A 13,161-nucleotide genomic window follows, 5' to 3' on the forward strand; every position below is an offset into this window, starting at 1 on the left:
AGGAGTGAGTGACACGAGTTTAAAAAAACAGGTTGTTGAATATATCAAGGGTGAAGAAAAAATTATTGAATGTATTGAAAATTGTGAAAATATGTTATAATTATGATTCAAAAATAGGTAATAATTTTTTTTGTGAACGTTCCAAAAAAGAAAAATAGAAAGTTCTTTTAGTGGACAAACGAAGTATTATTCACCATTTGAGATAAAATGAATAAGAATGTGCTGACTGAAAAAATTATTACTCCCTCCGTCCCATTTAATATGGCCATTTTGAGTTATTCCATTACAAATAGTCATTTCTAAAAAAGGAATTCCCTTTATCTCAAAAAAAAATTGCGGGCTCCATTATTTTCTATCACTTTTATTCTTTAATCACCATTCTTCCTAATAATCGTGTCAAAACTAAGAAGTCATGCTTAATGGGACGGTTAGAGTATATATCATATCCGAAAATTTTTATTATTATAATAAATGTGCGAAAATTGTGAAAATGTATTATCTCATTTACCATTAAAATAATCGCAAAGTTAGCAACTTTCCTTGCTTTCAAGACTGCAAATATATTCATTTGATATCTACTTTATCTTTCCCTCGTATCCTTACTCACTAACAATGGAGCTCCATTTCTATTTCCGCGGCGGACTCCTCCTCGCCCTCGCCCTCCTCCTCATCCCGCGCGGCGGCGATTCAACTCAGCCGCCGTTCTCGTGCGATTCAGCCGATCCAAAAACAAAATCATTCAAGTTCTGCCAGAAATCTCTGCCGATTGCGCAGCGAGCTCGCGACCTCGTTTCGCGGTTAACATTGGACGAGAAGATCTCGCAACTGGTCGACTCGTCCGCCGCCATACCACGGCTCGGCGTCCCCGCCTACCAGTGGTGGTCGGAGGCGCTGCACGGCGTCTCCGGCTATGGCCGCGGCGTCACTTACGGCGGCGCAATCGGCGGCGCCACCAGCTTCCCCCAAGTTATCCTCTCCGCCTCCACCTTCGATTCCCGGCTTTGGTACCGCATTGGCCAGGTACGGTGAAAATACATATATCCTCTATAACATTCATTAATTTGTATCCATGTACAGACAAAATTACATTTCACACATAATTTTATGAATATTTGAATCGATTCTCGTATTTCGATACATGTAATAAATGATAATTTCTTGTTCAATCTAAAATCGTATAGTTTAATTTAATTTATTATTTTTTAAATTAATTATATATTAGGCAATGTTGGAGAGTTTTTTTTTTTTTTTATAATTTTATTTTATATTTTTGAGATAACGATGTTGGAGATAATATAATCATAAATAGGCAATGTTGGAGTATTTTTTTTTGCAAGAAAATATTTTTCAATAGGTGTCTTTTGGATTTGAGACTATAATTTTAGATTTGCTTACCTATAATGCTTTTAATTGCTTGGTTAAGAACTGAAAACTAAGAAATAATTTTCTCTTTTATTAATATAACTTCAATTGATAAATTTATTTGCTGCATTTTGTTGTATGTAGGCGTGATATAAAAGTCATATATGGAGTATTAGATTCTCTGTTGTCGGTAGATTATCACGCATATGAATTTCACAAATCATTATACTATATTTATAAATAATTAGTTAAAAAAATTAAGATAAGAGAGTATATGATAAAACTATGCATGTACAACAAATAACTCAAGAGTGTTTTTCCATGACGTGAATAGCTCAGTACCTGCAAATCCTTTCCTCGGATTATGCTTATTGATAAATTATACACTTGACAAATGATAATAAGTAAGGGGAGATATTGTACTCATATTAATATATGTCCAATAATAGCATTTACTCGACCTTCACTAAAATTATCCAAATCATGAATAGTTTTGATAATGATGGCAAATGCAGCTACTCCTACGCCATGATGTCTCACAAACTTAGCTGAATCAATCATAATATGAGCTTTCTTTATTCTGATACATTATCTCCATTAATGTGATACACGGTATTTATAATTATATTATCATGAATAAAATTAAATTATTTTATTTGTATATTACATTACATGTTGTTAGTGTAGGCAATTGGGAGAGAGGCAAGAGGCATGTACAATGGAGGGCAAGCGCAAGGTATGACATTTTGGACACCAAACATAAACATATTTAGAGATCCACGGTGGGGGAGAGGGCAGGAGACACCTGGCGAAGATCCAATGGTCGCCGCAAAATACGCCGTGGCGCATGTTAGAGGTATCCAGGGTGATAGATACGAAGGGGGGCAAAATGGTCATCTCCTTGCATCCGCTTGCTGTAAACACTTTACTGCCTACGATTTGGACAACTGGAAGAGTGTTAGTCGCATGGGTTTTGATGCCAAGGTAATTCTCAAATCCAATTTCATTTTATTTGTATCCATAAACACATAGAAAAGCATGTTTGGTTTAATCTAAAATCTTAATTAACTCCAAGTTGTAGGAAAGTTCACATTTATTTGCACCTAAAATTTGGGTCGATTGTGTTTCAGTATATGAAAAATATATTATAAATTCAAACTTTGACATATTAGAACCCAATAAATTTATTAGATTCAAATTTAATATTGATTGAATTATTCGGTATAAAGAAATCGATCAATTCTAGGTTTGACATAATAAGTTCATTAAATGTTAATATGTCAAAATGAAATTTGTGTTATAGATATGATAATTAACCCCAATTTTTACGGTAATTTTCCAAATACTTGTGTCAATTATATTACTTTTGCATCTTTCTAGACACTAGCTAGTCAGCATTTGTACTAACGTACAAAAATATTTTAGTAGGAGATTATTATATCCTGAAATTGTGTATATGTGAATGTGAGCATCTGTCAGGTGATGCGGTTTGAGTTCTTGATTTAAAGTTAATATCTCAAAAAAAAAAAAATCTTTCTTTCGGAATTTTCTAGTAATATACATTCACGATCGGAAAAAGAAAAATTAGAATGAAACTGGCTACATAGTTGGAAAATAATTGATGGTACATATGTCACAGACTCACAGGCCCTTTATTGAAGCTGTCTCCTTGCTTGGCTAATAAAGTTGTTTGCTTTTGTTAGGATGCGTGCTTGTGTTGTTACATCAAAAGAGTAAGAATATTATTAGAATAAAATACAGGCCCATAAATCACGGGTTTTCCAAGAAAATTTCAGTTTTTAATCAATAAAAATTTAATTTGGTGAACCATAGTCCACTAATTACGGTCAACGACATCATGTAACAAATCTTTTCTTACTATGAGATTGCTATGACCCACGCACCGCCGTGTCGGCTCACTCTTCAAGATTAGTTAAATACTCTTTTCGCTCGAGTTACTGGTGTATTCGTTCTGGAATTTGATGGATTTTTATAGATTTTAAAAGTTTGGGTGTATTCATTCAAGACTTTTAAAAGTTCATATAAATTTAGGTGTATTCGTTCAAAACTTTTTAAAATCCATACAAATCTAGGGGGTGTATTCGTTATGGATTTCCACAGACTTTAAAAAGTCCATGGAATTTAAATTTCATGAAATTCACATAGATTTCAAACGACTTTCAAAGAATTCGTAGTTGGATTTCACCCCGATTTTCATTGATTTTCGAAGACTTTACGGGAAAATTTTGGAATTGAATTCCATGAAATCAGCGCCCGCGGAGTCCCAGCACCCGCTGGAAACCCAGCGGTCCGAGCACTGGAAATATGGCCTATATATACATACTCAGCGGGCGCTGGTGCCCTAATTATCACATTCACTATTTTCGCCGCTACATAGACAGCTCCCAAGCCTCCCAGCCAAAACCGAAAAAATCACCACCACTTCAGTCTTTCCATACCACCACCCTCTCCAGTCACCTTCAACGACATAATGGTCTGAACCAAGAACGCCAACGTCCGTAGAGGCGAGGAGGAGCCAACTTTGAGGGAAAGGTGCGAATGTCCCTTTGACTTGCAAATCGAACTAGAGGGAGAAATATTTAAGAAATTTAACATGAACTACATTATTTGTCCGCATCACTTGGATTGGGACTTGGTTATTGATTTGAAACTTGAGCGGCAAGTTGCTTTGTATTTGAATAATCTAGGGATGAAAGAGTATGCTAGAAATATTGAATTTTCTGGGTATGATCCTCTATGTTATGAGTTCATGACTACTGTGGTTATGAGTGGTGATATGAAATGGATTAAAGCTAGGATGTATGAGCGAGAATATAAAATTAGTTTGGCTAGAATGAAAGCTGTTTTTGGTTTTCTTACTTTTGGATTATTTGATAAACCTCGGGGATGAAATGTTAATCAAGTGTGGAATCAATTGACTAGCTGTGATAATTGGGATAGTTCGGGTATGCCTAGTGGGTACATTAAGGATCCGACGTTGTCTATTGTTCATAAATTTATTGCATATAATGTGTCTGGAAAGGAGCACGCGAATAAGGTAAATGCATATGAGGTATTTTTGCTGGCTTGTGCTTTAGATGGCACAAAAGTGTGCATCTCACAGTTTAAAAAGCGTGAGTGGGCTGGGACCGCGGCAACCCAGCGGCCGCTGGGAACCCAGCGCCCGCGCACACCCAGCGCTCGCTGGACACTCTCAACGATTGCTGAGTTCCAGCGCTCGCTGGCTTCTTGGCCGCGGGCGCTGGAACTCAACGCTCGTTTAAAACTTCATGGATTTCAATTCTCGTGGTTCTTGGCCGGATTTCGTCGTGTGTATTTTTTGGATGAAATCCATCAAAGTCATTTCGGATTTTAAGTCAATGGAATAACGAATACACCTAGATTTGTATGGATTTTAAAAAGCCTTGAACGAATACATCCAGATTTATATGGACTTTTAAAAGTTTTGAACGAATACACCCAGATTTCTGCAGACTTTTAAAAGTCTTGAACGAATACACCCAGACTTTTAAAATCCATAGAAATTCATCAAATTCCACAACGAATACACCCCCTAGGTGTATTCGTTGTTCCATTGACTTAAAATCTGGAATGACTTTCATGGATTCCATCCAAAAAAAACACACGACGAAATTCGGCCAAGAACCACGAGAATTGAAATCCATGAAGTTTTAAGCGAGCGCTGAGTTCCAGCGCCCGCGGCCAAGAAGCCAGCGAGCGCTGGAACTCAGCAATCGTTGAGAGTGTCTAGCGAGCGCTGGGTTGCCGCGGTCGCTGGGCCTAGGCAGCCCAGCCCACCCACGCTTTTTAAACTGTGAGATGCACACTTTTGTGCCATCTAAAGCACAAGCCAGCAAAAATACCTCATATGCATTCACCTTATTCGCGTGCTCCTTTCCAGACACATTATATGCAATAAATTTATGAACAATAGACAACGCCGGATCCTTAATGTACCCACTAGGCATACCCGAACTATCCTAATTATCACAGCCAGTCAATTGATTCTACACTTGATTAACATTCCATCCCCGAGGTTTATCAGATAATCCAAAAGTAAGGAAACCAAAAACAGCTTTCATTCTAGCCAAACTAATTTTATACTATCGCTCATACATCCTAGCTTTAATCCATTTCATATCACCACTCATAACCACAGTAGTCATGAACTCATAACATAGAGGATCATATATACCCAAAAAATTCAATATCTCTAGCATACTCTTTCATCCCTAGATTATTCAAATACAAAGCAACTTACCGCTCAAGTTTCAAATCAATAACCAAGTCCCAATCCAAGTAATGCGGACAAGTAATGTAGTTCATGTTAAATTTCTTAAATATTTTTTCCCCTAGTTCGGTTTGCAAGTCAAAGGGACATTCGTACCTTTCCATCAAAGTTGGCTCCTCCTCGCCTCTACGGACGTTGGCGTTCTTGGTTCGGACCCGGAGAGGGTGGTGGTATGGAAGGGACTGAAGTGGTGGTGATTTTTTCAGTTTTGGCTGGGAGGCTTGGGAGCTGTCTGTATAGCGTCGAAAATAGAGAATGTGAGAATTAGGGCACCAGCGCCCGCTGAGTATGTATATATAGGCCATATTTCCAGCGCTCGGACCGCTGGGTTTCCAGCGGGTGCTGGGACTCCGCGGGCGCTGGGTCTCTTCTAGCGGGCGCTGGTTTCATGGAATTCAATTCCAAAATTATCCCGTAAAGTCTTCGAAAATCAGTGAAATTCAATCACGAATTCTTTGAAAATCGTCTGGAATCTATGTGAATTCCATGGAAATCCACAACGAATACACCCCCTTTAGTTTGAGACATTTTCTACTTTGACACATTTTTCTTTTTAGGTGTCCAACTTATCTTGAGATATTTTTTTTCACCTACTCCCTCCGTCCACAAAGTATTACCCCATTTACTGTTCGGCACAGGTTTTAAGAAAGCTGATAAAGTGGTTGTGAGTGAAATATAAGGGTAGTTGACTAAAGTGTTAAAGGTGTTGTGTGGTGGATCCATTAGTAATAAAATGTAATAAAGTAGAATATAAAAATGAAATAAGTTGTTGTATGGTGAATCTATGGGTGGTAAAACGGTTTCGGTTAATCGGTTTTAACCGTAACCGAACTGGAAAAATCGATTTTCGGTTAACTGATAACCGATTTTTATCGGTTCGGTTCGGTTATCGGTTAGTGTGTTCATCTCTAATCGGTTTAATCGGTCGGTTAACCGGTTAAACCGATTAACCGATTTATTTTATATTAAATTAATTAATTTATATTTTAATATTTTAATTTAAATAATACTCCCTCCGTCCGCCAAAAGTGGGGCACAATTACTATATCGGGCGTCCGCAAAGAGTGTACCACTTTCCTTTTAAGGAAATGGTCCACCATTCACTTTAACATTTTAACCTTACAAACACTCTTTATTTACAAAAAAGCCCACTTCAAATTCAATCTCAACCACATATCTCATAAAGTAGTGGGACCCTTTCTCCACTACATCAAAATCATCACCAATTTTATTAAATCCCGTGCCCACCTAAAGTGCCCCACTTTTGGCGGACAGAGGGAGTACATTAATATTTCAAGTATCTATAATTTTTTTTGTTCTAAATTATCATAAGTTATGAATTGATGCAGTGGATAAGACCTTATTCTTTCTTTCAAATGTCAAGAGTTCAAATCCTATTGCAGACATTCTACAAATTTGAATTTTTTAAAATAAAAACCGGTTAAATTCGGACAAATTGAGAAATCGTGGATTAATCGATTTTACCGGTTAACCGATTCGGTTACCGGTTAGGGAAATGGCCCTTAACCGGTTCCGGTTAACCGGTAAATCGGTTCGGTTAAAATCGAACCGACCGGTTTACCAACCCTATGTGAGTCCATTAGTAACAATTGATGGTAAATAAATGAAAGAAAAGAGGGTGTAGTGGTACAAAAAGCAGAGTACGACATTACTTTGTGGACAAGAAAAAATGGGTAAGTAGGGCAATATTTCGTGAACGGAGGAAGTATTTTTTTTGGGCTGTAATTAACACTTAATTAAAATTTTTAATTATGCCAACAAAATCCTAATTATTTCACCCCCTCCTATCTCCCATCTCACTCCACCGCCTCCGTCTTTCCAATTCCACCATCTCCCATCACTCTACTCCAATTTCTCTCACTACACCGCCTTTATCTCCCATCTCTCCACCGCCTCTATCCGCCTCTCATCTCTCCACCGTGGTCCCAGTAGGCCTTCTCCACCCTCCACACAAGCCTTGCAACGGTGAGGCGAAAGCAGCGACAAGTTTCTCTTTCTCTCCCTCTCTAGCCTTGCCGGTTCCACTTATCGCCTTTTCCCTTCACTGGTTCGCTCGCGCCTCAACCCTCTAGTGACTGCATAACCTTAAGGCGGTCGTCGCCTCCGCGCTCCCGCCTTCACTCTCTGGCAAAGGCGCAACGAAAGAAAGAGACGACTACTCGTCGGACTTGTAGCAGCAGCGAAGGCGAAGGCGGCGCTGCCTCTTTCTCTCTACTCTTCTCCATATTTGAAGCTTTTGTGATAATTTTTCATTTTGAATTTAGGGATCAAGTTTGGATTTTGATGAAACTTTGTTCTGGAATGAATTTTGAATTTAGGGATGAAATTTAGGGATGAATTTCTGGAATTAATTTAGGGATGGATTTCAGCAGATTGGATAAATTTCTCCCTAATTCAATTGATGTAGATTAGCTAACAATTAATTTTACTAATAACATCTTTAAATATGTAGCCCATCACTTTATCTCCTTAATTTAACACTTCTTAATTTTCGCGCTCAAAAGAAACAAGCCATTATTTCTGAGACGGAGGGAGTATTTCTTAAATTTCATGCCTAAAAAAAATCACACAAAATGTATTTTTTTAAATCTCATGTCCAAAAAAAGATTTCAAGATAGTTGAGACGGAGGGAATTGTATTCCATCCGTCCATAAATAAAATTGAAATAAGTCATGTTACTTCAATTCATCATACCCAAATAATTGTAATTTGTTTTCAATAAATCCCTGTATAACTGAAACACACTTGTACACGACTCGTATTTGGTCGTGAATTAGAGGGCGTTTGGCTGAGTTTATAAGCTCTTTAAAATAGCTTATAAATTATTTAGGAATTTATGAGCTTCTTTAAAATATTTGATAAAATAAACTCATAAATAACTTATAAGATTTAAAAATAAGTTTCAAGAGCTTATAAGTTTCAAAAAGATGAGTTTCTTTACTCTTATTTTCTCATAATTTTATATGCAACAATTATTTTACAAATATTATTTAATTATAATTTGTTATTTTTATCATATACCATTTTAAGTTCATCTCTTTTTAATTTTCCCTCTAACATATATTTTCTCTCTTTGGCAAAAAAAATATATATCTAGCTTATAAGTTTAATTATCTAAATATTTTGATAACTTATAAACTCTTGCAAAATTATATCTAAAAAACTCTTAAAATATCACATAAATTATTACTACATCCGTCCCACTAAAAGTGATCTGTATTTTATTTTAAACCGTCCCACTATAAGTGACCTATTTCTATAAATAAAAAAATGACCTATTTCTATAAATGAAGAAATTTAACCCTTAAAAAAGTGTAGGCTCACTTTTAACAAATTTACACATTCTCTTTAATTTTCGTAACGAAAAATTTCGAGTCACTTGTAATGAGACGAAGAAAGTAGTATAATTTATAAGCTTTTAAAATAAAGTTAGCCAAACACCCTCTTAGTCGATAGCGATAGCGTGTCGAATTCATGAATCATGTCCGAAAAGATTATGAACTCAAATTTCACCAAAACTTGTTTTTATTTTGTGCATACCGGGCTGTTACGTTGAAATCGAACCTAAAAAATTTGTCTAGTTTATGTGAATCTACTTAATTTTCTGGTTGCGAGTGAAATTAAGATTCATCAAAATGAAAACCGATGATATTAATACTAATTTCCAAAGCAAAAAAATACATTTTGATATAGGTGACGCAGCAAGATTTGGCAGACACATATCAGCCACCTTTCAGAAGCTGTGTGCAAGAAGGCAAGGCCAGTGGAATAATGTGTGCTTACAACAGTGTGAATGGAGTTCCAAACTGTGCTGACCGTAATCTCCTCACCAAAACTGCCCGCGGGCAGTGGGGTTTCCATGGGTAAATTCGTCATTTCACATGCATTTTCTTATCTCATTTTTTTGCCTCACTTTTAATTTTTAATTTCTTGTATTTTAGTGTATGTTTTAAGTCAATTAACCAATCTCTTGATTTTATGAATAGAGTGAGCTTGATTCTTGGATTTTGATCAGGTATATCGTGTCTGATTGCGATGCGGTTGCTACCATCTATGAAAAGCACAAGTATGTGCGTAAGCCTGAAGACGCTGTGGCACTTGCACTCAAAGCTGGTATGCTTGTACCCTTTCTCTTCTATTTTTATTCAAAATTAATCATATTTATTCGATTTAAAATAACAACATAAAACAAACATGTCCAGCTACCGAGAATTGTATATTGGGTGGGTATGTATTACATTGAGCTTATATGGTTTGTTTGCCTTTCGTTTTCCTTTTTAAGGTAATTCATGTCCTCTAGTGAAAATTCATACCACCTGTCACATTTTAAGTGGAAATTCTAATGAGGCTTCACCTACTTTTGTGACCAAAATTACATGAATCATGCTAACAAATGTTCCGCAAAATGAATTTAATGTTATGGTTCGAGCTGCCATCCATTTTTAAATAAATTTACTGAAAATGGACCCTTAAATAGTCGCTGTGAGTAGCTAAGATAAAACCGTGCAATGTAGTTGAATATTTTGTTGGAAAACACTATAATGATCACTAGGACGATCATAATTTATAATCTATAAATATGTTGTTGATGTTGTTCTTCTTCGGTCAGTAGAGGAGATTTGAGTTGCAGATGTTTTATCAATGTGATTTTTGCACATAGTAAGTTAATTTATATATTCTTGGACACTAAAAATATCATTTTGATTCATCTTATATTCTTGGAGGCATTTACTTTGCATAATTCATCAAATGCATAATTGAGTATTTTTATCCCTAAATTAGGTTTTTTTCAATTTCATTCTCTTAATAGGATATGAATCAGATAAAACTAGCTTAAATTACAGAAATAATCAAGAATCGTGGGATATTTGAAAAAGTTTCAATTCATTCAAGTAAACAAGGAATTAACCTACTACTTTTATCTATTAAAGCTAAAGCTTAAGCTAATCATTCAATGCAAACGTCTCCTTGTTATAAATTCCATTATACATTATGTTTCCACTTTAATAATATTGAAACACGAGACGACATAAAAATGTAACAGAAAAACCGAACCAATAAAAAATGCAGGCATGGATGTGAATTGTGGCTCATACTTGAAGGACTACACCAAATCAGCAATTCAACAACAAAAAGTGCGCGAATCGCAGGTAGACCGAGCCCTCAACAACCTCTTCGAGGTCCGGATGCGGCTAGGCTTGTTCGACGGCAACCCGAGCCGCAACCTGTTCGGCAACATCGGCCGGGCCGACGTGTGCAGCCAGGCTCACCAAGACTTGGCCCTCGAGGCTGCAAGAAATGGCATCGTTTTGTTAAAGAACGATGCCAATCTGCTGCCTCTGTCCAAGTCAAAGACACGGTCACTGGCCGTCGTGGGCCACAACGCGGCCAATGCCTATGTGCTGCGAGGGGACTACGACGGCCCTCCCTGCAGGAACGTGGAGGTCCTTACAGCCCTCAAAGGCTATGTCTCCAACACCCTGTTTGTGCAGGGCTGCAGTAACGCTGACTGCACGACGGCCTCGACTAGGGCTGCTGTGGCTGCAGCCAAGAAGGCGGACTACGTCGTTTTGGTGATGGGCTTGGACCAGACTCAGGAGAAGGAGGATCATGACCGCGTCGAGTTGGGCCTCCCGGGTATGCAGCAGAGCCTCATCACGGCTGTTGCTGCCGCTGCCAAGAAGCCCGTCGTCCTGGTGCTGGTCTGCGGTGGGCCCGTGGACGTGGAATTCGCGAAACACGACCCGAAGATCGGCAGCATTCTTTGGGCTGGTTATCCAGGAGAGGCTGGAGGGATTGCATTGTCTCAGATCATATTTGGGGAGCATAATCCAGGTTGACAAATTGTGTCTTTTTAAGCTTTGTGAGTGTGTGAGAGAGAAATCGAATTTGAAGGTTTTGTGTGCACTAAACACTGCAGGGGGGAAGTTACCTATGACTTGGTATCCGAAGAATTTCATTAATGTGGCAATGACGGACATGAGGATGAGGCCCGACCCGAAATCGAGCTACCCGGGTCGCACTTACCGGTTCTACAAAGGGCCTAAGGTGTTCGAGTTCGGGTACGGGTTAAGCTACACTACCTATTCCTATGACTTGAAGCTCTCCACTCCCAACACCATCAACTTGAACCGTTTCATAGCCGCTTCCTACGCCACGGATGAAAGTTGGAGTTCAAATTCAAGTTCAATTAGAGCCTTGTCTGTTTCCAAAATTGGATCGGATAACTGTGAACGGCTTAAGTTCTCGACTTATGTAGCAGTCGAGAACACTGGGCCCATGTCTGGGAAGCACCCGGTTCTTCTCTTCGCCAGGCACGAAAGGCTCGGCGAGGGAAGGCCCATCAAGCAATTGGTGGGATTCGAGAGCGTGAGCTTGGATCCGAAACAAAGAGCCGAAATCGAGTTTGTATTGAATCCATGTGAGCATCTCACCACAGCTAAAATAGATGGTTCAATGGTAATAGAAGAAGGGTATAGGTATTTGGTGGTACAAGATAAAGAGTTCCTTATTAACATTGTGCTTTGAACAATAGCTACATTATTATTTGTGTTATGAAATTTTGTTTTCTAGAGTTGTTTTGGAATTCAGATCTTGTATTCATGGCTGTCCCTTGTTTTGATAAAATGAAGTCTGCAATTAGAATATGAGCTACAGGTGTTGAGTTATGATGAAAATAATTATTTTCGTGAAATAAATCATTATAAAACTATAAATAAGTTGCTAGTAATGCACGCATAGTTGTATTTAGTTAAGGGTAAATATCACTTTATGTCCCAACGTATTTGCGTTTTAATGAATATGTCTTATCGTTCGGATAAGTGCATAAAAATACCTAACGTATCAATTCTTTCTGGTGTAAGCAAGCTTGGGGCTCACCATCGCACTGCCTCTTGTGGTGCAACAAGGCCCAACCCCTCTGGAAAGAAACTGAATTCTGGAGTGTTATTCGCTCCTCTAAACATATGCCACTGGAAGAATTATGCAGGGTGGTTGATGATTCTATGGGGTTTGAAGGCTTGGAGAGATGGATTTTCTTACTATGGTATGTTTGGAGATTTATTTGTAATATGAAACATGGGGAGAAAGTGAAGACTCGGGGGTTTTCATTGAGCTCGGGTGAGACTATGCTTAACGAATTTCAGAAAGCTAGAGATCGAGTTCTAATTGAGGAGCAAGCCCTGCCGCGGGAGGGGGTCGACTACTGGTTTCCGCCGCCCCCGGAGGTTTTTCGCCTTGACGTCGACGTTGCTTACTAGGAGAAAGGGCGGCAGGTTGGCGCGGGTTTTGTGCTTTGCAATTCAGCAGGAAATCTTGTGGCGGCAGGGTGTCAACAGATCGGTTTCACAGCCACTGTCCTTCTTGGCGAGTTGTATGCGATGATGATAGCTATTGGCTTCTGTTTAGCTAATGACTTCAGTCCAGTGTTGCTCTTTTCGAATTCGTTGTTGGCTATTCACTCAGTT

General features: G+C 38.2%; 1 protein-coding gene across 2 annotated transcripts; it reads left to right on the forward strand.

Moving 5' to 3' along the window:
• The first annotated feature begins 547 nt into the window (after window positions 1-547).
• On the forward strand, window positions 548-12,267 carry LOC131010870 (probable beta-D-xylosidase 7). Of its 2 annotated transcripts, none has more exons than XM_057938558.1 (6): window positions 548-1,020; window positions 2,050-2,346; window positions 9,389-9,558; window positions 9,711-9,808; window positions 10,766-11,530; window positions 11,616-12,267. In XM_057938558.1, the coding sequence occupies exons 1-6, from the start codon at window positions 613-615 to the stop codon at window positions 12,221-12,223; spliced, it is 2,346 nt and encodes a 781-aa protein (XP_057794541.1). In that variant the 5' UTR covers window positions 548-612; the 3' UTR covers window positions 12,224-12,267. The 2 variants fall into 2 exon arrangements, with proteins under 2 accessions (XP_057794541.1, XP_057794542.1); XM_057938559.1 differs by having other exon boundaries at window positions 881-1,020; window positions 2,045-2,346.
• Window positions 12,268-13,161: the final 894 nt, after the last annotated feature.

Source organism: Salvia miltiorrhiza, chromosome 2, assembly GCF_028751815.1.
Source record: "Salvia miltiorrhiza cultivar Shanhuang (shh) chromosome 2, IMPLAD_Smil_shh, whole genome shotgun sequence".
NCBI classification, from domain to species: domain Eukaryota; kingdom Viridiplantae; phylum Streptophyta; class Magnoliopsida; order Lamiales; family Lamiaceae; genus Salvia; species Salvia miltiorrhiza.